The following is a 20107-nucleotide window of genomic DNA, read 5'->3' as shown; positions in this document are numbered from 1 at the left end:
TTGTATTGTGGAAAACTCAAGATGATTGGCCTACAGCGGGCAGTGGAGACACTAACTAGAGAGATATTCAATAAACAAATACCCTATGGACGCCGACCTTTTGCAGGCAAGGATTATATGTACAAATTTGAAGATGAAAATGACAGCGTCGGAAAGAGGACAAAGTCAGTTTTTTTTTTTGGCAAAAAATCAATTGAAAACCGCGGGAGTAAAGGGGAGCATCTTTAAGACGCTTCATTCGGGGCCTTTGACAGCACCACCGTCTACAATCATCATCTCATCGATTTTGGCTTCTGTTTCACCCCACTCCAGACGTTTATAGGTGGTAACACGGCCAGGGCCAATATCAAAATCGAAGAAACGAATGCGGCGGACGTAGCCGTCATAGCCGCCATAACCACCCAGGCCGGCGCCACCACCGTAGCACATCCAGAGAGAGGGTTTCTCGTTTGCATCTTGCTCTAGCATGCAATAGTCGTTGACATGGTCACTATAGATAAGTCAGCATTTGCCTCAACTTCCTTAATCACGGAACTGGTCAGATGATTTACTTACTGCCCGCAGCTGACAAAGAGGATGCCTTCTTCCTCAAGGGCAGATTTGAACCCAGAATTGAATCCAGGTGCAGTGGGGGCCTCTTTCCAGGATCCCTTGACGTATTTTCCATTGGTGCGGTATTCCGGTAATGGGATATGGATGAAAGCCATGTTCATATGAATGTGAGAGTATTCCTGATGCTTTCTCCGCAGGCTTTGAGCGGTATTTTTAAACCAACGAGTTTGACTTGGTTTGATCCAATCATAGCCGCGGAATTGACGTTCATCAGGGGAGTAGGAGTGTGTGTCGAGGAGGTAAAAGGTGAGGGCAGAGTGGGTACTCTTGCCACGATCAAGCACTTCAACAATGTAGTTTCCGACACCGTCAATATCTTCGGGTCCGGGCGCTGAGAGAGAATATGGTAGGTCTTCGTAAATTCCCATGAGTTGTTCTCGACTCAAGTCACCCTCGTCGTCGTGGTTACCAAAAATGGCTGCGTATGGAATCTTACGGTCGACGAGGAATTTCACGGACTTGAAGAGGGCACTCTGGGCGTCAGGAGCAGTTTCTCCGTTCACCTGGTCGCCAGAGAATACGACCATGTCTGGCTTTTCTTCATCCAAGAGTCGCTCGATGAACTCCAGAGTACGGGGGTCGGCGTCACATTTCTGTCCAGGAGTGGTCTCGGCGGGGACAGGGTCACGACAGGCACCTAGACCAGTGCTCAAATGGATATCGGCCAACTGCATCACTTTGAACTTGCCATTCTCGTTGATTCTGGGAGTGGACTTTTTTATCTTCGTCGGGTTTCCTCGCCGAATGCTAAGACGGGTCTCCAATTTTTCTGTCCAGGCATTCAGCAACAAAGGGGTATCCTTGATCTCCCAGTTTGGCCGAGGATCAACGGCATCGGCGCCGAAAAGCACGTCGACATATGTCACCGCGCTTTCAGAATCACTTGCATGGCGTTTAGCTGTTCGTTTCAGCCAAATGCCCCCCGGTCGAGATTCCCATTCCTGGATTTCCCCTTTACCACTGTATTCGGACGGCGGCGTGAGTCGGCTGAGCTTCAAGTCCATGACCACCTTGTCATCTGGACCCAGCTCCTCTTCTTTCTTTCGTTGGAATTGTACATAGGCAGTCGAGGTCCATCCCGTTCGCAAGTAAAGATCTTTCCCGATGCGATGCCAGGCATCTGCGTCAAGTTTGCAGCTCGAAAAGGGGTTGATGGATGAGCATTGGACTACGGTCACATCTGTGATCACGTATCCAGAGTAGTGCATAGGAAGATGGCCATGAATGGATGTAGGGAGGACGCGGAATCGATTATCGAGGAACAAGATAACAATAAGTATAAATGTTGTTAATAACCCGAGCTGTACGCCCGTTCGAACCTATTTTATTGATTCATGTCAGTATCCAGGCCTGTCTAGGAGAATATAAGAGATTTTCGTACAATGAGGCGAGCCATGCTTAGAAGAGCTGGCGCTCCAAGTAACTGGCATGGCTGGCTGCTCCAACTAGGGTGCAACCAAAGATAATGTTTAGTAGGCATCAAATGTGGTCACGTGCAAGGCGGTCAGTATATCTGTGTCATGTGCACACCCGACTCGTTTTTTACGAGTCGGGTGTGCTTCACCGGTTCTGCCAATTTTTTTTTTTTTCACCGGTTCTTCCAATTCCACATTCCATTCTATTTTACCCAATATCTCCCACCCACCATGCCTAAAACCTTTGAATCGACTAAGGCCCATCTCTCTAAGGCCTTTGATGCGCCAAACGCGAAAAAAACCCAAATATCTCTAAGATTGCGCGCGAATTTGGTGTCAATCGACGTACTCTCCATAACCGCGTTAAAACCAATGCGACCGCGAAAACTCAACAAAAACCAGTCAATAAGGTTTTTACCGATATCCAGGAGGAGATTTTAGTACGCTGAATTACCCAGCTAACTGATTGGCGTATGCCACCAACACCAAAACAGGTTGAGATGTGGGCAAATCGCCTACTTCAAGATTCTAGTTCTGAAGATACTAAGGATACTAGAACTGTTGGGCCAAATTGGGTATATCGCTTTACTAAGCGTCTTCCTAAAGGTCTAAAACTAGGTCCTTAGAAGCAGAAAGTCAAGGATTCTAAGCGAATGATGGCTAAAAATCCAGCTAAGATAGGTCATTGGTATGATCTGCTTCGTGGTATGCCTTCGCGGTTAATCTATAACTTTGATGAGTGTGGTTTTCAACCTAGTGAGGTGTCATAGGTTAAGAACACCTGACAAATGATGTTTAGTGTAGGATCAAGAGTGGCACTATACAAGTAGAGCCTAAGTATGATTTCGTGAGAGCGAAATCATTATAGTCTTTTAGCTCAGTAGAATGGACGTGAACGTAGGCACGATCCCATAACAATATGGTTTATAGGTCCTCTTCGTCAACACAATGATGAACGCACACCATCTCTACCACTCTCTTCCTCTAGTATTGAATATACTCCGCCAAAAACCTTAGTACGACTTCAGATGAACCAAGAGAAGATTATCAAGCATATTGATATAGACCTCCTCAAACTAAGGGTTTAAAGGGGTCTTAAATATCTTACTCGCCATTCCCAATTGATCCAAGAAGAGTATCGAAATCTTAAGATTACGGTTGAGAATATTAGGGTTGCGCAAGAACCAATTCGGCGCTCTAAAACCAAACGACAGCTTAACCAACCACCCCTCCAGCAGACTGGTGTATTAAACCTACACCATATAAAACGCTTTGTGAAAATCAGGAAAACCAAGGAGGAGTTACAACTAGAAAAAAAAATTACAAAAACAGGCCCAAGAAGCTCTAAAAGCTCAAAAACAGGCCGAGGAGCAGGTTCAAGAGCAGGTTCAGGAGCAGGTTCAGGAGCAGATTCAGGAGCCAATTCAGGGGGAAATGGCCAAATATTGGAGGCGATGGAAAGGGATATACTATATTTTAAACAGATGCAGCAGAATTGTATTTAAAGCAGAATTAATAGAGAGAGAGTAAAATAATATTTTAAATTGGCAGAACCGGTGAAATTGGCAGAACCGGTGAAATTGGCAGAACCGGTGAAGCACACCCGACTCGTAAAAAACGAGTCGGGTGTGCACATGACACAGATACACCAACACATTAATATGAACACTAACTATCTATACCGAGGTCGAATGTGATGTCTAAGTACGTATACCTATGTATATCTATGGACTGTACATCATCCTTCTAATCAATCTTCAATAACGACTCGTTATATTCTGGCTAAAAGATGGATGGATTTTTGAGAGTGATAAAGGGCTGGACCGCTTACTTCCCCGCTGCTGCGCCTTCTCCACTTGCTTTCTAGGGTTCATTGAAGGCCCTGATTTGACGAGTTTAGTCTGATCTACGTCCGAGAGTCCTTGGCACTCAAGGTCGCCCAATTTTTCTTGCTATTATTGCATAGCTGCATCTAGTAGACACTGGTGAACTTAAAGTAGAATACCTATAGGATTACAACCTTGAAAGGCGTCTATGATGCTCGTGTCGGTCATTATCTGAGGTACCTCCAGGGTTAGTCTGCCACTATCTATACATCTAGATAATTAGTCAAAGAACATATATCCCCTTTCCAAAAATAATCGATCCGATCTCTAGGGCTAATCTAAATGCTAAGCCCGTTCTTGTAGATCTCCTTGGTATCAGCAAGGATAGACTCCCAAGTCTCAAAGGTTTTATAAGGGATGCCCTGACGTTGGCAGAAGATCACGAGATCTGTAACGTTGTCAGCTTATGGTTATAACGTCGAATTTGGGAAATTTTACCTTTGCCTTCTTTGGCATATAGAAGGTCGGTCTCTGCAGCAGCTGACAGATCCGAAACTCCGTCACCAGCGTAGAGCATAGTTGGGCGTTCCCCTTCTGGCAATGCCGCATAGGGCTTGATCTCGAGACTCTTGTCGTGGCCAAAGTGGCTACAAACGGTCGTCAGATCTTGGACAAAATCCATTTGATTCACAGAAACTCACCTCTCATCTCGGAACTTGATATCCCAGCCACCTTCGCTGTTGATATCCTTGCCATCACGACTTACCACGTCGTTGGCAATGATAGTAATATGACTGCGAGGCTTGTGGCCGAGAAACTTCTCAAGCAAGGCACTGATGATCGGTACCATACCGGAGGACAAGATGACAATAGGCACATTGTTCTCCTCGGCCCAGTTGTAGAATTCCTCAAAGTACGGGTCAAGCTTCATGTTTTTCAATAAGATATCGATGCATTCGTTGTACGGGGTCTTGATGCTTGCAAGCATCTCGCGGAAAGCGTCTCTGGAGATGAATCGAGGGTGATCAGCTTGGATTCTTTGGTGAAGTTCCAAGTTTTGAAATTTCTCCTGCTTACCTGAAGCTGAGTGTTCCATCGAGGATTCGGTCACTCAATTTGAGGCGTTGCTCACGGCCGAATCCATAGTTGTCGATCATATAATCATTGCTGTCGTCCACAGTAATTGTGCCATCAAAGTCAGTGAAGAAGATGATTTTGGGCTTCGTCTGCATGTATGGAAGTACGGCGGTAGACCCCATATTTACAAGGAAAGTTCGTACTGATTGATACTGACAGGTTCAATGTAAAAAAAGCCCTGAACCTTGGGCTGGGCTTCAGCGGGCGGTGTGCCTTGGAGGGCGGTCAATCGGGCCCCGAAGACGATAACACGCCACCATCAACAACCCCACTACCGCAGTAGCGTGATGCTTTACTTGTGTGCCGATCGGAGGATATCTGTCTCGGTGATTATCGTCTGTTTCTGTGATCTTCGATCTAAAATGCCTTCTACGAATTGAATTCTAAAATACTCTCGCTTGAAATAGTGATCTATATTGGCAGAATACGAGCTATTTGCGCGGATAAGCGGATATTGCGAATTTTTGTACTTTGTAGCCGCGTCAGGTTGACTAGACTTCATTCAGAAAACAGGATGAAACCCTTGGAACCCTGGAATTTGATGTAGGAGTTTATATAGGCCACCTGGCACCTGCTAGATATACTGAAAACGACGTAAGCACTTGAGAATGAGCTGTAACCTTGGAATCAAGCTTTTTTTGCTTCTTTTCACATAAATTCGGATCCCCGTAACTACTTTTTAACAGTCTTGAAACTGCGGAGTAGATACAATGAAGAAACCTCGAATGTCATCAAATTAGAGATTTTTTTGTTTTCTAGGCTTGCGGGAAGCGAATGCTAATCTACTCAGTACATCCTTATTTTGATGCGCCGCCAGCCCTATCTGGAACACGGTGCATATCAGCCCTGGTGGATACCACATTGAAATCTATTGGCGTAGTTACCCCACGAGATGGAACCTTGAAAGTAAATTCTGCATAATCTACATTGACTCAAAATGTCAGAGTAATTATTCAAGACTTTCGAAGGTTGAACGCCCAAAGGGTCTCTATCAAGTCCAAAGTCCTGTCAATGTTTTCTACCAGAGAGGAAAGACGGAAGAGATATCTGAAGAAGCTTCGCTCCCCTAAATTCATTAATTTTGACTAGCTTTTAATGGAAACGGAGCCCACTTCGACGTTATCTGTTACTACCCCTATCTTTCTGTGGGCCTTTCACGGCATCTTGAAATCCACCTAAAATCCACCACCATCATCCAAAGTATCGACCAAAATGGCCTGGATACCAAGAGGAGAAGAGAACAACAGCCTCGTTCAGCCATCTCCAGACGGCCAAAGTCTCGGCGTGCCGGCCCTCGCAACTCATCGCGGCTCCCTATGGTGTCTCTGGTCCTCTCCCTCCAGCGACCTCTACTACGCAATCGGTAACAATGACACCTTCTCGCCTCGTAACCTATTCCCAGACCATGGCATTCCCGTGCTCGCGGAGCTCCTAGGCACACTGCACGTAATAATTGTGAGGCCAACTGGTGCAGTCGTTCACTACTTGTTCGATGACGTGCAAGAGCTCTGGTCCGAACCTGTAGAGGTCGCGGGACTCGAGAGCCAAGGCAAGCCGGCGTTAATTTCGTGGCACAATAAGCTGTGTCTAGTGTTTCTGAAAGATCAGGCGCTATGGTATAGTATGTGGGTTCTTGATAAGAACGAAGCCACGGTATGGACTCCTTTGCAGGAGCTGAGTGGTATTCAGAAGGTCAAGGGCATTCCTGCGTTGTTCGTGGTGCGAGACAAACTGCACGTTCTGTGTGGGAGTGCCGAGGACGAGAAGGAGGTTTTAGGCTTCGTCTATGAGTATGAAGTTCCTGCATCTATCAGAGCTCACAAAACTGACATATCATCCAGTATCGAAAACGACGTCTGGAACACTTCCGCTGACGTCACAGAAGGAAAAGCCGTAAATGGAGTGTCGGCGACATCCCACGGCTCCAGCGCCTTTCTTGCGTTCCAAGAAGAGGGACCTGATGGCGAGGCGAACACTATCTACGTCACTGAATTCAAAGACGGTGAATGGCTTCCCCAGGAGCCGATTCCGAATCAAGTCTCTGTTGATCCACCGCAGTTGGCGATTTTGAATGGGCGGATGAACTGTGTGTTTAACGGAGAGGGTGAAGACAGTGAACTGAAGTGGTACTCGAGGAGTCTGCTTAATTTCGAATTGGAAAGCTGGATGAGTGGAGTGAAAGATAGTCGGTTGCTGAGCGACATTACAATCCCTGGAACTCACGATAGTTCGTTTACTCTGCTACTTGCGGAGAAGCCCTTGCTAATGAGAATGCATAGGTTGTGCGCGTTCAAACATCCCATTCGTCAGAACTCAATACCTGTCAATAGCGCAGCAGCTCACTTTTGGCATTCGATTCCTCGACCTGAGGGTTCGAGTCCATGATGATGGACAGCTATATATGTACCATGGCGGAATCCCCATCAATTTTCCCATCTACCTTAAATTTGACAGCGTGATGCAAGAAATCTTCGATCATTTCGACAAGTATCCTTCCGAAAGCGTCCTGGTGTCGATCAATAACGATGATACTTCGGGCAAGAAAGGTTCGGAAATCTTCTACGATGCTATCCAGAGCCACATAGAAGAACACTCTGAGCGCTGGATCACTTCGACCGGTACTGGCACCATGGCCGAAGCGCGCGGCAAAGCCGTCCTCCTCCGCCGTTTTCACGCCCCGGATTCCTGTGAGTCGCCCGCTGGACTCGACCTCTCAGAATGGCTGGATGATAATCCCGATTTCACGCTCCGTACGCCCTCCGGCGCGGTCGTCACTCTGCAGGACAAGTGGAAGTACTCGGATCGCATCGCGCTGCAAGATCTTGTCGATTCAAAGTATGGGTTTGTGGAAGCCATGCTTGAAAAGGCCAAGAACAGTGGAGAAGAGGAGTGGCACCTTAACTTTTGCTCGGCTGTGGGCGATCCAGTCGAGAAGGGGGAGGTTGCTGAGAGTCATTGGATTGCAGTGGGGGCGCATAGTGGAATTATAGGGAAGTTTGTTGAGGGGATGAACCCTACAGTGCGGAGAAGGTGAGATTTAGGATTCTCTTTCTGGTCTGAGAAATTACTGACGGTACGCAGGTATGAGTGGGATTTAGGCAAGAGATATGGGATTTTGGCGCTGGATTATCCGGAGTTACCAAAGGATAATGATTTGGTGAGTTTATTGATTGGGACGAACTTTTAAGGGAACCTTGGAAGGCTACTCAACCTTGGAAGGCTTATGCAGCCCAGCTTCCAAAGATGGCAGAGCATATATATCAGGTGTCTAGATAATCCTCTAAACAAAATCTGATCATATTCATACCTCCGTGATATTTTAGAATCCTATTGATGCTTGGTAACATTCCCCCGGGTTCCAAGTGCATTAGAGAATGAGCCCGGCCTGTCTGAACATCTCAAAGCTGTTCAGCCATCCCTGAGCCGACTCTCGATTGTCTATAAACCCTGTTTCCCTCAGTCTTTCCAGGCTGAGTTGACGATCGAAGCTAAGCCAATAGCCTACACTATCTAATTGCCGGTTTCCAACCCCCACACCCCCCACTCAGAGCATTGGAACGCCCATGCTGAGAGAAAATATCTCTATACTTTGTGATATACTCCCCGGGAGTCATAGACCGATCTTCTGGAAGCTCGCCAGCCTTTAAAGTGTTATGTTCGGCCGCCTCGGTGGGCCCTACGCCCACAAGACCAAACCAAGCTGCAAGTCGAGGCCAGAGTTCGCCGTATGTAGAAGGTACATCACTGTCGGCTATATTAAATAGCATTCCCCCACCACAAACCTCAGGATGGAGGGATGCATAGATTGCAAAACGTGCTAGTTTCCCGCTAGAGACCGGCGAGAAAAGCGAATTTGCGCAAACAATGTTGCCAGGAAAGGGTACTTCGGCAGGATATGTTCCAGACTCCTGTACTTCAGGTCCTATGTTATGCTTGTATGCATATAGGGACAGGTACTGAGCCCAATGCAAAGCAAGACTATATTGAGACCCGTTGGGAGTGAAGCCAACCTTGAATAATGTCAGTGACGCTTGCATGAGGCTGAACAGATGAAGACGTACAATCATATCTGGACAGATTTCGCACCATGTCCACTTACCCCCTTGGCATGCTTCATTAAGAAGCTTCCTATACGCTGGGTATACGACCGTCTTGTCTTGTTCGGGGGGTAAGTTGTTCACCATTTCTTCGTGTAGAGGAGGTGTAAATGTACCCCCAGGAGCATATATTCCGTATCCCTAATCAATTATTATAGGTCCTGATGCTTTGTTCGATTTTATAATTACCCGCGTTCCACCTGCAAACACCACAAACTGTAAGTTGGGACTGAGCAGGTTGTGGGCGTTTATCACACTCTCGAACATCTTCCTGTTGGTAGCAACTTCTGCTATATCATCCTCAACTGCCGTAAATACTGATTGCTCATAGTAAGTATTGTTTTCAAGTAGTGGTGTATCAGCTATCACATACCAAAGTAGAAAACATGTGTGACTGTTTCAATCTCTCTGATATTTGCAAATGCAGTCTCGTCACCGTTGCAAAGATCAATACCCGACACAAGTTGTAAAAATGGCCGTTGCGAGTCTGACTTTGGCCAGTAAGTATCAGATTTCAATGGGCGGTTAGTCACTGCCGTGACTCTTGAGAATGAGCCAGTGTGAGGATAAGGACCCAAAAGCTCGTTTACTAGAGCCCAGCCAATCAGGCCGGATGCACCATAGACGATAGCATGATTTGAAGGATTGCTCATTTTTGACAATGGTGAAAAATTGCCCCGAGTGATTATGTTTGAGGTTTGGTCGATGGTTGATGTGAATTTAAATTAAGATTTTAAGGTTTAGGATCAGATTTGGGAGTAGTGACTCATTATAAGTCATCATGATAACTAGTTCTCGTTATGAACTTCAATTACCTGGTTAGAAGCTTGAGTTATTCAATCACTGAGCTAATGTTTGAACTGATTCAACAAAATTATACCCATTGATGAGAGGACGTTGCCAGTATACTCATAATAAGAAGATTCTTGATTTAGCAAAGTTTCAGGTATGTCATCGCGAAGCCATAAGTGTCAATCTGAACCTGACGACGCTATGTGTGCTAGGCGTCTTCTGCGTCATTTTTACTTTGGGGGTTCAGTATATGCACGGCAGAAATGCTGATCTATCTTAGACTAGCAACGGGGGCCATGTTAGATTACGACTTTAGATGTGATATAAGGTTTAAGACTAGAGACTCTTGGTTTCCATGCATCGAGATTTGGAAGAAACACAATCAAAGTAACATCAACGTCACTAACTAATTCAACAAGACAATACTCCACGGATGAAATCATTTTCTGAAGAATAGTCCGGTCATCCTGGAAGCTAAGCCTACGCACTCCAAGAAAAATAATATTGAAGTAAACTCTTCCCCGCCAAGTCCAATACCTGGAGATTCAGCAACCATTCCATCATTCAGAACAGCAATATACCACCAACAAACCTAATATCCCTCGCATTGTAACTTGTATTACCTAACTGCCGGGTAGTAACCATGAAGAGTCCGGTAATATTCAAGAAAGAACGAGGTTCATCCGGCACATATCCATCTTCATCTATCGGAGGTGCTCTTATTTGAAATGCATAGGTCGAAAAAGATATCCCTGCAGCTTTTAGCGAGTTGTTATGAGGTGTATTGGGCGGTTTCGCGTGAAGTTGCCATGATGAAAGGGACTTTATACTACGGACTCCGTAGAAATAAAGGAAGCCCCACTTATAGTAACTACGCTAACCCGATATAAGCATGAACACCTCATAAATCAGGTGTCACATATCGATGATCGGGTCTAGTTATCCGGAGCTGCTTCTTAAGGGCATAATGTCGCGCTTCCTACAAACGCTACGGCAAGCCATTGGCTTACCCAGGGCTACTAATCCAATTTCTCGCTCTCAGTCTATTGACACAAACTTCAACATCTTTCAAGCCGGAGACTGGGCTATCTTCCATGTCAAAACGCCCATCTTGAAAAAATTGAAGAAGGGCGGGAAGACAAATCTTCGCCGGGGACATGTTAACCATGACGACGTGATTGGGCGCCGGGTATTTGATACTGTGCCGGCCCACAAAGGTATGAGACATCTGCTTTTATGGTCTTCATGCTTGAATTCTAGAAATTGACAATTGGCTCTGCATAGGTCCCGATACGCGATTGAGCCTGCCAACACTCGAAGAATATGTTACTCTCACTCCTCGTCTTGTAACACCGGTATGCGATTTTCAATCTTTATAATGGATGGACCAGCAATATACTTATAGAACTCAAAAGATATACTCCCACGATGCGAACTTGATCGTCTCTCTCCTCGATATCCATGCCGATGTTCCCGCCGCAGGCGAGCAACAACCACATCTGGAAATACTTGAGTCTGGCACAGGCCACGGCTCGTTGACATTGCATTTGGCACGTGCTATTCACGCTGCGAACAGTGTACCTCCATCCCGCCCGCAACGCTCGCAGATTCGGCATGTCAAAGATCGAAACGCAAAGCCTGGCAAGGAAGAGTCGCCGAAGGATAATGAGGCTGCGACTGACCAGGTACAGCAAGAGTGGGATGAATGGCGGGCGGAGCGCAATGCTGTCATCCACACTGTTGATGTCTCCGGGAAATACTCTGCGCTAGCTGAGGGGAACGTGAATGGGTTCCGGCGTGGAATCTATGCTGGTGATGTGGACTTCTACGTTGGTGCTGTTGAAGACTGGATTTCCGAGCAGAAGGATCATCGTAAGAAGAGCCTGGGTACTTTGTCTAAAGTATTTGGTGGAGAGGAGTCTGTTGATCCATTCTTGGATCATGTTATATTGGACATGCCCTCTGCTCATAAGAGGATACCCAGTTTGCCTCCTCTGATGAAAAGGGATGCAAAACTCGTCGTGTTCATGCCAAGTATCACTCAGATAGGTGATTGCATAGAATTGATCCATAAATTGAGGCTGCCCTTTATTTCAGAGAGGGTGGTTGAGCTCGGCACTGGACTGACTAGTGGACGGCACTGGGATGTTCGCTTGACTGTTAAGAAGTCTGCTGCTGATCCTTCGTCTTGGTCGGAGGCACAGGTTGATTCCGAGCTATCCGAGGGAGACGTGGAAGATATTCCTGTTCCGGATGAGCCAGTCAAAGAAGATCCAGCCAAGGAAGAGCCAGTCAAGGAAATGGTCATGGTGTGTCGGCCAAAGGTTGGGCTGAAAACAATGGGTGGAGGCTTCGTTGGTGTGTTCCGAAGGATAGAAGATGGCGCACGATGAAACTCTTGACTACGATACTATAACAAAACTTTACCATATCAACTTCAATTGTACGATATTAATCTCATCTCAAGAAATATCCGAAATACCAGCCATTGTAGTAAGTATATCATCACAGTTTAGCCTTATTGCTCTTGTTCGAAATCCACTCAATCAAATCCGAAGCGAATTTCTCGCGCGTCTCGGGCAACTCAGCGTGCAAAACATGATAAGCACCTTCATACGAGCAAAAAGTCACATCTCCCTTCTTCGCAATCACGTCAGCCAGCCGCTTAGCTGCCGGATAGCTGGTAAGCTTATCGGCAGTACCATGAGCAAAGAGAACTGGAGGGATAGATCCGTCATGGCTCTGCAGAGTGTCCAAATAGATGGCCCGATCCAGCATGCCAGCCAACCCCTCAAGGGTACCATAGTTGTGGCACAACGGATCCTTTGCAAACTCGGCATTAGTGGCCTCATCCCGTGTTAGCATGCCTTCGTCTAGGGCTGTCCATCTCTGAAATTTGGGCATTAAGAGCCCAGCAAAGCGGCCCGCTACCACGATGAATTTGGACGGGCGGCTAGATTTGTCCAGGTTAACGAAGGCTGAGTTTGAAATAACTCCAGCAAGTTTGAGATTGGACTTGTGCCATGGCGAGTTTGGGTGCAGGATGTATGTGAGTACTTCACCACCTCCCATACTATGACCCATTAAGAAGACCGGAGTGGAGCCGGACGTGGAAAAGACATTTTTGAGGAATGAATCTAGATCTCCAAGAACAGTCTCTGTTGGTCCGGAATCTCCACGGTCTTTGGGATTCTTGACAGTTCGGCCCCAGCCACTGGTAGGGCTATTAGTATCGTACGGTGGAGTACGGAGGAACAACTTACCGCTGATCAAAAGATCTGACCTCAATATCTTGAGATGTGAGGAGGGGAAAGAAATCATTAGAAGTGTTGCCTGTTCTTATTAGTATCTTTTTCTGGAAAAATGTATAGAAGTTCTGTAGAAGTTCTAATACTCACTGTGATCGCTGAATCCATGGATAGACACTAGGATAGCACGTGGGGGTCCATTTGGCTACATCGATGTCAAAATCAAGTCGGAGTTGCTTTCAGTGAATGGCAAACTGACCTTCCAAGTCTTTGTGTAGGCCTGAAATCCATCAGGCAGAGTGAATGTTCCTTCTTCAGTAGACATGGTAGGTAATTGAAGAGTGGGAGTTTCCTGGAAGTGGAGACTTGCGTAGTTGACTACGACAACATGTGATCAATAATAAGCCCTATCAGATCACTGAAATACCAAGTCTCTTCTAAGCACTTTTAGTTAACTACTCCATACTTATTCTTACAATTCATAGCCTTGTAATTAGTAATTACTGTTCTGTAACTTTGAAACACCATTTCTATTCAGGAATAGAATGTAAAAAAAAAAAAAAAAAGACTAAACGCCTATCGCCAGGATCAAAGGTAGAAATCTCTTCATGAGCAAGCAAGCATCCACCTGTCCTGAACACCAGAACCTCACCTAACCTGAGATCGAGATTATGTGAGATAAGACCGCAAATATCAAACCAACGAGGTGAGGGAAAAGTCGTTGAGGCAAAGACGCCCGTTCAGACTAAAATGGGATCAGAGCCAGGAGAAGGGAAAAAGTAACGTAAAATGGGAAGAGTAATAAAACGATTAGGCTGGAAAATCAAACCATTGCCAGAGATTCAATGCCCTGATTTGATCTACTCAGTGTCGTTGAGGTCCAAAATCCGCTTCTACCACCTTTCCCTTTTGGCCTCGGACTGTGAACTCCGCAAACAAAGCGATGTGATCGCTTGGGAAGTGGACGTTAGGGAACCCAGGCACTCGGCGCAGATACTCTTTGTCAACTTCACCAAGCAGAGCCGAAACATGGAGTGTGTTTGATGAGTACCAAATGTAATCAAGGATATCCTTGAAATCAGGGGTGTAATTGGTGAAGCTCAGCTCTCCAATAGAGCCATATGCCGACTTCAGCTTAAAGGGATGACTCATACCCACTTCGCTGAGATTGCCATACATACGGTTGTCAAGGTCTGGGTGCGATTTGATCAGACCTCCATTCGCAATCAACTTGTACGCTGCTGACTGAGGGTGTGAATTGAAGTCTCCACACAAAATCATCGGGATTTGACTTCCGCTGGAGTACACTTTAGAAGGAGCTGGTTCCACTACAGGTGTGGCTTCGGCATCACTCTCAGCTTCAGAGAAACGGAAAGCGACTTTGTCATTGCAAGCAGGGATTTTGGCGTAGTCGTCGGAGATTCGTGTGAGTTCTTCCATCATGATGGCGGTCTGCAGTAACTTCACATCCTTAAATTTCGGGTCCCAGTACAGGTGAGCATTCGCCACGATGAAACGAGCTCCAGTCTGGCGGTTCTCCAAGAAAAGAACAACACAGATGTGATCCTTCTGCCACAGTCTGTTGAAAATATCATCTTGACCCTTCGCGTCGACCCGACGGACCGCAACCTGGCCAAACTGGATGACTTGCTTGTCCAACAGGATAAACTTGCTGCCCTTGAAAAAAACGGCGCATCCGTCAATGGTCTTTGCCTCGTCATCTGACATGCCGTGCGCGCGGCCTCGGGGGAAATAGACACCCTTGTAGTCGTTGTAAGCTAGTTGCTCTCGGAAGAAGTGGTTGTAACTTCCTCCGTCCACTTCCTGGAGACAGACAATGTCCGAATTGTGAGCTCGTAATTCGTTGAGAATGAGTTCTCGACGGAACTCCCAGGAGAGAATACGCGAGGGTGCGTAGCCATAGTGCGATTGGGTGGCAGAAGAATCACACAATGTGTTGTATGAGATTACGGTGATCTTTTCGGTGGTGCTACTGTTAGAGCTGGTCGTGTCATCGAGGATAATCCAATCGCGATCAGGAGGAGGCAGGTGAACTAAGAACAAGATCAGAAGTTAGCCAGACTTCAAATATTGTTAGGACGGGTGAAATCTTGCCTGGCATTTCTTCTTTAAGATGTTTGATCAGCTCACGCGTGCCACTTTTCATGATCTTCGATTTAAGAACGTCGTTTAGGGGATTTCCTTCGATACCCAAGATCTCCAGTCGGTAGAGGTAGCCCATTTCGTATGGAAGATTGCGAATATTATTGTCACAAATTCGGAGCTCCTGTAGTTTCGACAACATCCCGATCTCTTCGGGAAGCTCCGTCAATTCGTTTCCAGATAATTCCAGGTGAGTCAACAATCGAAGTTCACCGATTGAAGAGGGAAGAACTTTCAACTTGTTGTGGTTCAAATAGAGCTCCTTTAGGAATATGTAGTTAAACAGCGAAGGTGACATGGCACGCAACCCCTGTCCACCAAAGTCGAGTGCGGTCCAACCCTGGCCGTCCGATCCAGTGTCATTATTTTCTCCGTGCATCATTCCCTTGGACTGCTGCGCCACGATGCGAGCATGGTAGTGAGGGGAATGAGCTTGTCTGGACTCTTGGGCAATTTGAAGTTGACGCTGCCGGTGTTCATTCATCGGGTCACCTAGATCTTCATCTACCGCTGCTGGCCCATCACCATTCTGCATATGATTTGGGGTGAAGTGAGGAGTTGCGGTTGAAAGTGCACTGGCGGAGAAGTGCTGCTGAGGGAGGTTGTGTGTCGTCTGGGTGTGGTGGGCATGATGTTGAGATTGCTGTTGAGCATGAAGAGGGTGGTGGGATTGCGACTGATACTTGGGCATGGGAATACCAAACCGCTGGTGCGGCTGCCCTCCGGCCATCATGACATGCTGTCCCTGGTGGCCCTGGTACATGTTGTAATGATTCAGTCCACCTGGTTGGTTGACAGGTGGGGTGCTCGAAGGTGATGGGGTTTCGTGGTTTAGATTGAGTCGACCCGGTGAATTGGTCCCGTTTGGAATAGGGTGTCGATGCGAGTGTGATGGAGGAGCTTGAGGTTGAAAATAAAACTGGCCGGCCCCAGGTTGCTGGAACCTATAGGTACCATCTGCCATTTAACGAGGCAGATGAGACCGTGGCTGATTGTTTTGTCCAAGTGTGAAATGGAGAGGTGGTTTTGCGAACGGGGCGATAGGTGTAGGAAGGAAAGAGGATAGAATGCGGTATCTGTTCTTCTTGCAATCCATGTGCAGAAAAGTAAAATCTCGCTTGGCGGGACACCTGGTGGAGAAAACACCCGGGTGAAGTTAAGAGGTTGAATAAAGAGGCAGAATATCCAAGCTTGATCAAGACGTGGGGGAAATGGGCAAAGGGTGGTGTGAAGGACAGCGGGCCACAGGCGCACAATCTGTTGGACAGTAGGTATGACGTCAGTTTAAAGCATAAAATAAGAATTGAATGATTTAGATAAAGATAAATCTTACGATTCCAGTATGTAAAGGGGATGGGGAGGGGGGAATGATCTTCAAATGCAAGAGATGTCGACTCACCAGACTTGGTCGGAGGCGGGTAGCTTCACGTGATCTTGGTCCGGATTGGTGTCAAGATCCCGTGATCTAACTTTGACAACTTCACAACAGCAAATAAGATGAAAAAGAAACTGGGTGAAATGAGAAACTATGAAGTTTGACAAATTGACGTGTTCTAAACATTGTAAACAAACTTTTAACTTGCTTACCAACACCCATCGCTGACTCGTAATTCACTCGAGTCTCTGCCTTACCTCTAAGGTTCTCCAGTGATACATCTAATTTCTCTGACCTTATTCAGCACCTTAGAATCAAATCAGTCATTGAATCCAAGTGACAATATCAACTTCACGATTCTCACAGTGATGATTTTCTTTCCCACTTTACTTTCAATTGATCCAGAGGTCAGTCTAGGTATGTATGTATGTGTATATTTAAAGCCTCCTAACCTTGGAACGTAACCCTAGAAAATGAACATCCAGTTATAAAGCAATTTCAAGGGTAAAGTAGATTTCCACTGTACAGTTAACGTTGGTATTTATTGATGATTGAATGTGGGGGAGAAAGCAATGGAGTTTGTAGGCAAGCTGTTATCTAGCGGGTACTACTGAGCTTCCAGGTAGGCAAGTCTGGAGCTCAAAATTCCAACATTTCCGTAGTGCTCAGGTAGTAGAACCCAACTTTGGAAGTCTCTACTTCATACAAAGTGTAATATGTAAATAATGAACCCACATCCAAGTGGACCTCGGAACCATCTCAATGCCACTATCGTATTATGGATAGTTAAAAAAAGATATCGATGACAAACCTAGGTATCTGGGTATTTTCAAGGTCTCTCTACCTAGGTATATGTAACTATATATGTCGCTGCTTATAAACCTTACCCTGGAGGTCTGGTAGTCAATGTTTCAATATTATTACCTTCGTGCACTTGAAATAGAATTTGAGACAAATTGGGCAACTTATACCTAACCTTGAAGTAACCTTGAGATAATTAGAAATCTCGAAATAACTTGAAATTATGAGCTTTAACTAGAGTTCTGACTGAGCTGAGCTAACTAACTAATGATAGCGTAAAAACTGAGTATTTACTCTGCAGGCTTACTACTCAGTACTACTGTACTTATTTTATGCATTATTTACTTGGAGAAGCTAGTTCACTAGTTTAGGTACAGATCTGACTCAGCTTCAAAAGTGGAGTCAAGTGGCCCAATCCATAACATTCATGCGAACCAAAACCAAACTGCAACCAATGAAGTGAGGTGAAAATGGCGACTCTGAAAATTAAGAATTGGGTTAAAGTAATATGCCAGGTATTGGCAGGTATTGACAGGGAAGCACAGGTCGGTAGTTTCTCGTATTACTTAGTAGTGTCTCCGACACGATCATAAAAGCAATGGGATATAGTACGGATTACTTACTACATCAATAATGATAAATCATATTCTGACGAGTCTAGTGTGTATGGCAAGATTGAGCAAAAGTACATTCTGCAGAAGGTATTAAAAATGAGGGGTTGAAATATAGCACTCGTACTCCGTACATGCTATGTAGTATCATGATATGATATCTCACAGGGCACGGGGCGTATCAGATAGATGGTGCTTCTAGTCCCATGCGGGTACCTGACTGAGAAACACTTGTCCTGTCAAATTTAAGAAACTACTTATTACTAGTGAGAGGGGTAAAATTCATTCCTTCAAGACCAAAAATACCAGTACATGACCTCCAGTTCGCATTCCATGGTCCATTCTCCTATTTATCCCTAATCTAAAGTGGTGATGTCAATGGTTGCCACTACCGATAAGTACCAACTATAACAAACTCCTGTACAACCTGGGATTTCTGGCATCATAAGATTTCATAAGATTTCATAAGAGAAGAAAAATACTAAAAACCTTCTGGTTTCAAGGTTAGCCGAACTCACTAGTTCTTGAAGTGGAACTTTCCCATCCAGGGGGACCAGGCCGGTCTTTTCCATACTTTTTTCATTTCTCCCTACCATTTTTATCATTTTCACTTTATTCTTACTGCTCTCTGCTTCTTGCCACCAATTCCACTCCCCAGATGTGAAGAAAGAGCATCGACAATGGACATGATGACCCCAGGCGTTCCTTCGCTCTCCGCCACTACGGCGTCTGGATCAGATAACCATTCCAATCTCAGTTCAACCTTCGCCGCAACTTCATCCTCCTCTTTGACCTCCATGACCGACTATTCCACCTTCCCACTAGGTCGTCAGGGTGACCGCACGTACTTCCGAGACCCCGAAAACTTATACCCTCTTCCTAGCGACATCGCCGAAATCCACCGCCAAAGCTTGCGCACGATGATGTTACTGCGCGTCTTCGGCGGGCCATTTTGTAACCCCCACATTTCAAATCACCCGCCGAAGCGCGTCTTGGAGCTCGCATGCGGATCCGGTTTGTGGTCCGGTTTGTGCCACGAGTACTTTGTTCGGCGCGGCCAGCCGAACGTGGCCTTTGTTGGCCTCGACATGGTTTCCCTGGCCCCGGATCTTCGGAAACAGGGAATGAACTGGCAATTTAAACGACACGATCTCCGCCGCCCCCACCTTCCTTTCCCTGACGATTATTTCGATCTCGTTTTCATTAAAGATGCCGGAATGACTCCCCAGAGCCCCGCGCAACAAGCTTCCGGGCTGACAGAATACCTGAGAGTGTTAAAGTCTGGTGGTGTCTTGGAAATTTGGGACTCAGACTCGGTATTTCGCTCGTTGCTCCCCAATCCAGCTCCAGCCCGGAAAGTTTCCACGAAAGATCAGGAGATCGCCAACTCGACTGCTACCTACACATTTTCCGCCGCCACTCCCTTCACAGCGGCCCAGAATAAATTTCTCATCGATTATAATTCGTGGGTCGAGAAATCTTTCGACAGGCGCAAACTCACTGTTTTGCCATGCGCCACCATCGGCCTTGCCTTTCAAAGCGAAATCGATATCATGGAGAATGTCGACAGTCGTCGAATCGCAATTCCACTGGGGGATATGCGATGGGAGCGGGAGGGTCAAGGAGGGAAAGATTCCACAGGCTCCCGCAAAACATTGACCCCCGAACAAGCATCTATACGGCAAACTGCCCTCCTCACAGTGATCAAGATGATCGAGGGTATGGAGCCTCTGCTCATGGAAGCTAGTGGGAAAAGTCGCGATGAGTGGGACAGATGGTGGGTCGCGATGACCACAGATCTTTTCCAGAAGGGAGTATTTGCCAGCGGCGAGTGTCTCGAGGTCAGTGCTTGGTGGGGACAAAAGAGATGACCATGTCCCCTTTTATCCCTCTTATACCACGTTCAACCCGGTGTTTTGGTGCGCGCATTAAAAAAGAGTGTGAATCATTGCGCGTCATATTGGTGATACCCCCAAATTTTTGATTTTCTATTGATTTCATGTTCCTTTCTTTTCTTTTTCTTTTCTTTT

General features: G+C 46.1%; 8 protein-coding genes across 8 annotated transcripts; 3 read left to right on the top strand and 5 right to left on the bottom strand.

The window, feature by feature from the left end:
- Positions 1-234: 234 nt before the first annotated feature.
- On the bottom strand, positions 235-2008 carry N7495_003742 (metallophosphoesterase family protein; the record flags this gene model as incomplete). The annotated part of the gene is made up of 3 exons (XM_057206393.1): positions 235-490; positions 556-1931; positions 1994-2008. 3 exons carry the CDS (start codon positions 2006-2008, stop codon positions 235-237), a joined length of 1647 nt encoding a protein of 548 aa, XP_057064073.1.
- Positions 2009-4191: 2183 nt separating this feature from the next.
- Positions 4192-5112, bottom strand: N7495_003741 (putative Phosphoserine phosphatase; the record flags this gene model as incomplete). Its single annotated transcript, XM_057206392.1, has 4 exons — positions 4192-4301; positions 4352-4500; positions 4555-4857; positions 4931-5112. The coding sequence occupies 4 exons, from the start codon at positions 5110-5112 to the stop codon at positions 4192-4194; spliced, it is 744 nt and encodes a 247-aa protein (XP_057064072.1).
- A 1090-nt stretch (positions 5113-6202) lies between these two features.
- N7495_003740 (phosphatidylinositol-specific phospholipase C) lies at positions 6203-8177 on the top strand (the record flags this gene model as incomplete). The annotated part of the gene is made up of 4 exons (XM_057206391.1): positions 6203-6780; positions 6832-7217; positions 7270-8020; positions 8072-8177. 4 exons carry the CDS (start codon positions 6203-6205, stop codon positions 8175-8177), a joined length of 1821 nt encoding a protein of 606 aa, XP_057064071.1.
- A 180-nt stretch (positions 8178-8357) lies between these two features.
- Positions 8358-9740, bottom strand: N7495_003739 (SDR family oxidoreductase; the record flags this gene model as incomplete). The annotated part of the gene is made up of 5 exons (XM_057206390.1): positions 8358-8491; positions 8520-9000; positions 9052-9228; positions 9277-9404; positions 9461-9740. 5 exons carry the CDS (start codon positions 9738-9740, stop codon positions 8358-8360), a joined length of 1200 nt encoding a protein of 399 aa, XP_057064070.1.
- A 1064-nt stretch (positions 9741-10804) lies between these two features.
- N7495_003738 (tRNA (adenine-N(1)-)-methyltransferase) lies at positions 10805-12272 on the top strand (the record flags this gene model as incomplete). The annotated part of the gene is made up of 3 exons (XM_057206389.1): positions 10805-11096; positions 11164-11234; positions 11295-12272. 3 exons carry the CDS (start codon positions 10805-10807, stop codon positions 12270-12272), a joined length of 1341 nt encoding a protein of 446 aa, XP_057064069.1.
- Positions 12273-12384: 112 nt separating this feature from the next.
- N7495_003737 (acylglycerol lipase) lies at positions 12385-13452 on the bottom strand (the record flags this gene model as incomplete). Its single annotated transcript, XM_057206388.1, has 4 exons — positions 12385-13093; positions 13143-13212; positions 13278-13332; positions 13387-13452. The coding sequence occupies 4 exons, from the start codon at positions 13450-13452 to the stop codon at positions 12385-12387; spliced, it is 900 nt and encodes a 299-aa protein (XP_057064068.1).
- A 539-nt stretch (positions 13453-13991) lies between these two features.
- N7495_003736 (CCR4-Not complex 3'-5'-exoribonuclease subunit Ccr4) lies at positions 13992-16254 on the bottom strand (the record flags this gene model as incomplete). The annotated part of the gene is made up of 2 exons (XM_057206387.1): positions 13992-15181; positions 15243-16254. The coding sequence occupies 2 exons, from the start codon at positions 16252-16254 to the stop codon at positions 13992-13994; spliced, it is 2202 nt and encodes a 733-aa protein (XP_057064067.1).
- Positions 16255-18757: 2503 nt separating this feature from the next.
- Positions 18758-19948, top strand: N7495_003735 (class I SAM-dependent methyltransferase; the record flags this gene model as incomplete). The annotated part of the gene is made up of 1 exon (XM_057206386.1): positions 18758-19948. One exon carries the CDS (start codon positions 18758-18760, stop codon positions 19946-19948), a length of 1191 nt encoding a protein of 396 aa, XP_057064066.1.
- Between the last annotated feature and the right edge of the window lie 159 nt (positions 19949-20107).

Source organism: Penicillium taxi (genome assembly GCF_028828555.1).
Source record: "Penicillium taxi strain IBT 34144 chromosome Unknown utg000003l_segment0_segment0, whole genome shotgun sequence".
NCBI lineage: Eukaryota > Fungi > Ascomycota > Eurotiomycetes > Eurotiales > Aspergillaceae > Penicillium > Penicillium taxi.
This window is presented reverse-complemented; position numbering and strand designations above follow the sequence as displayed.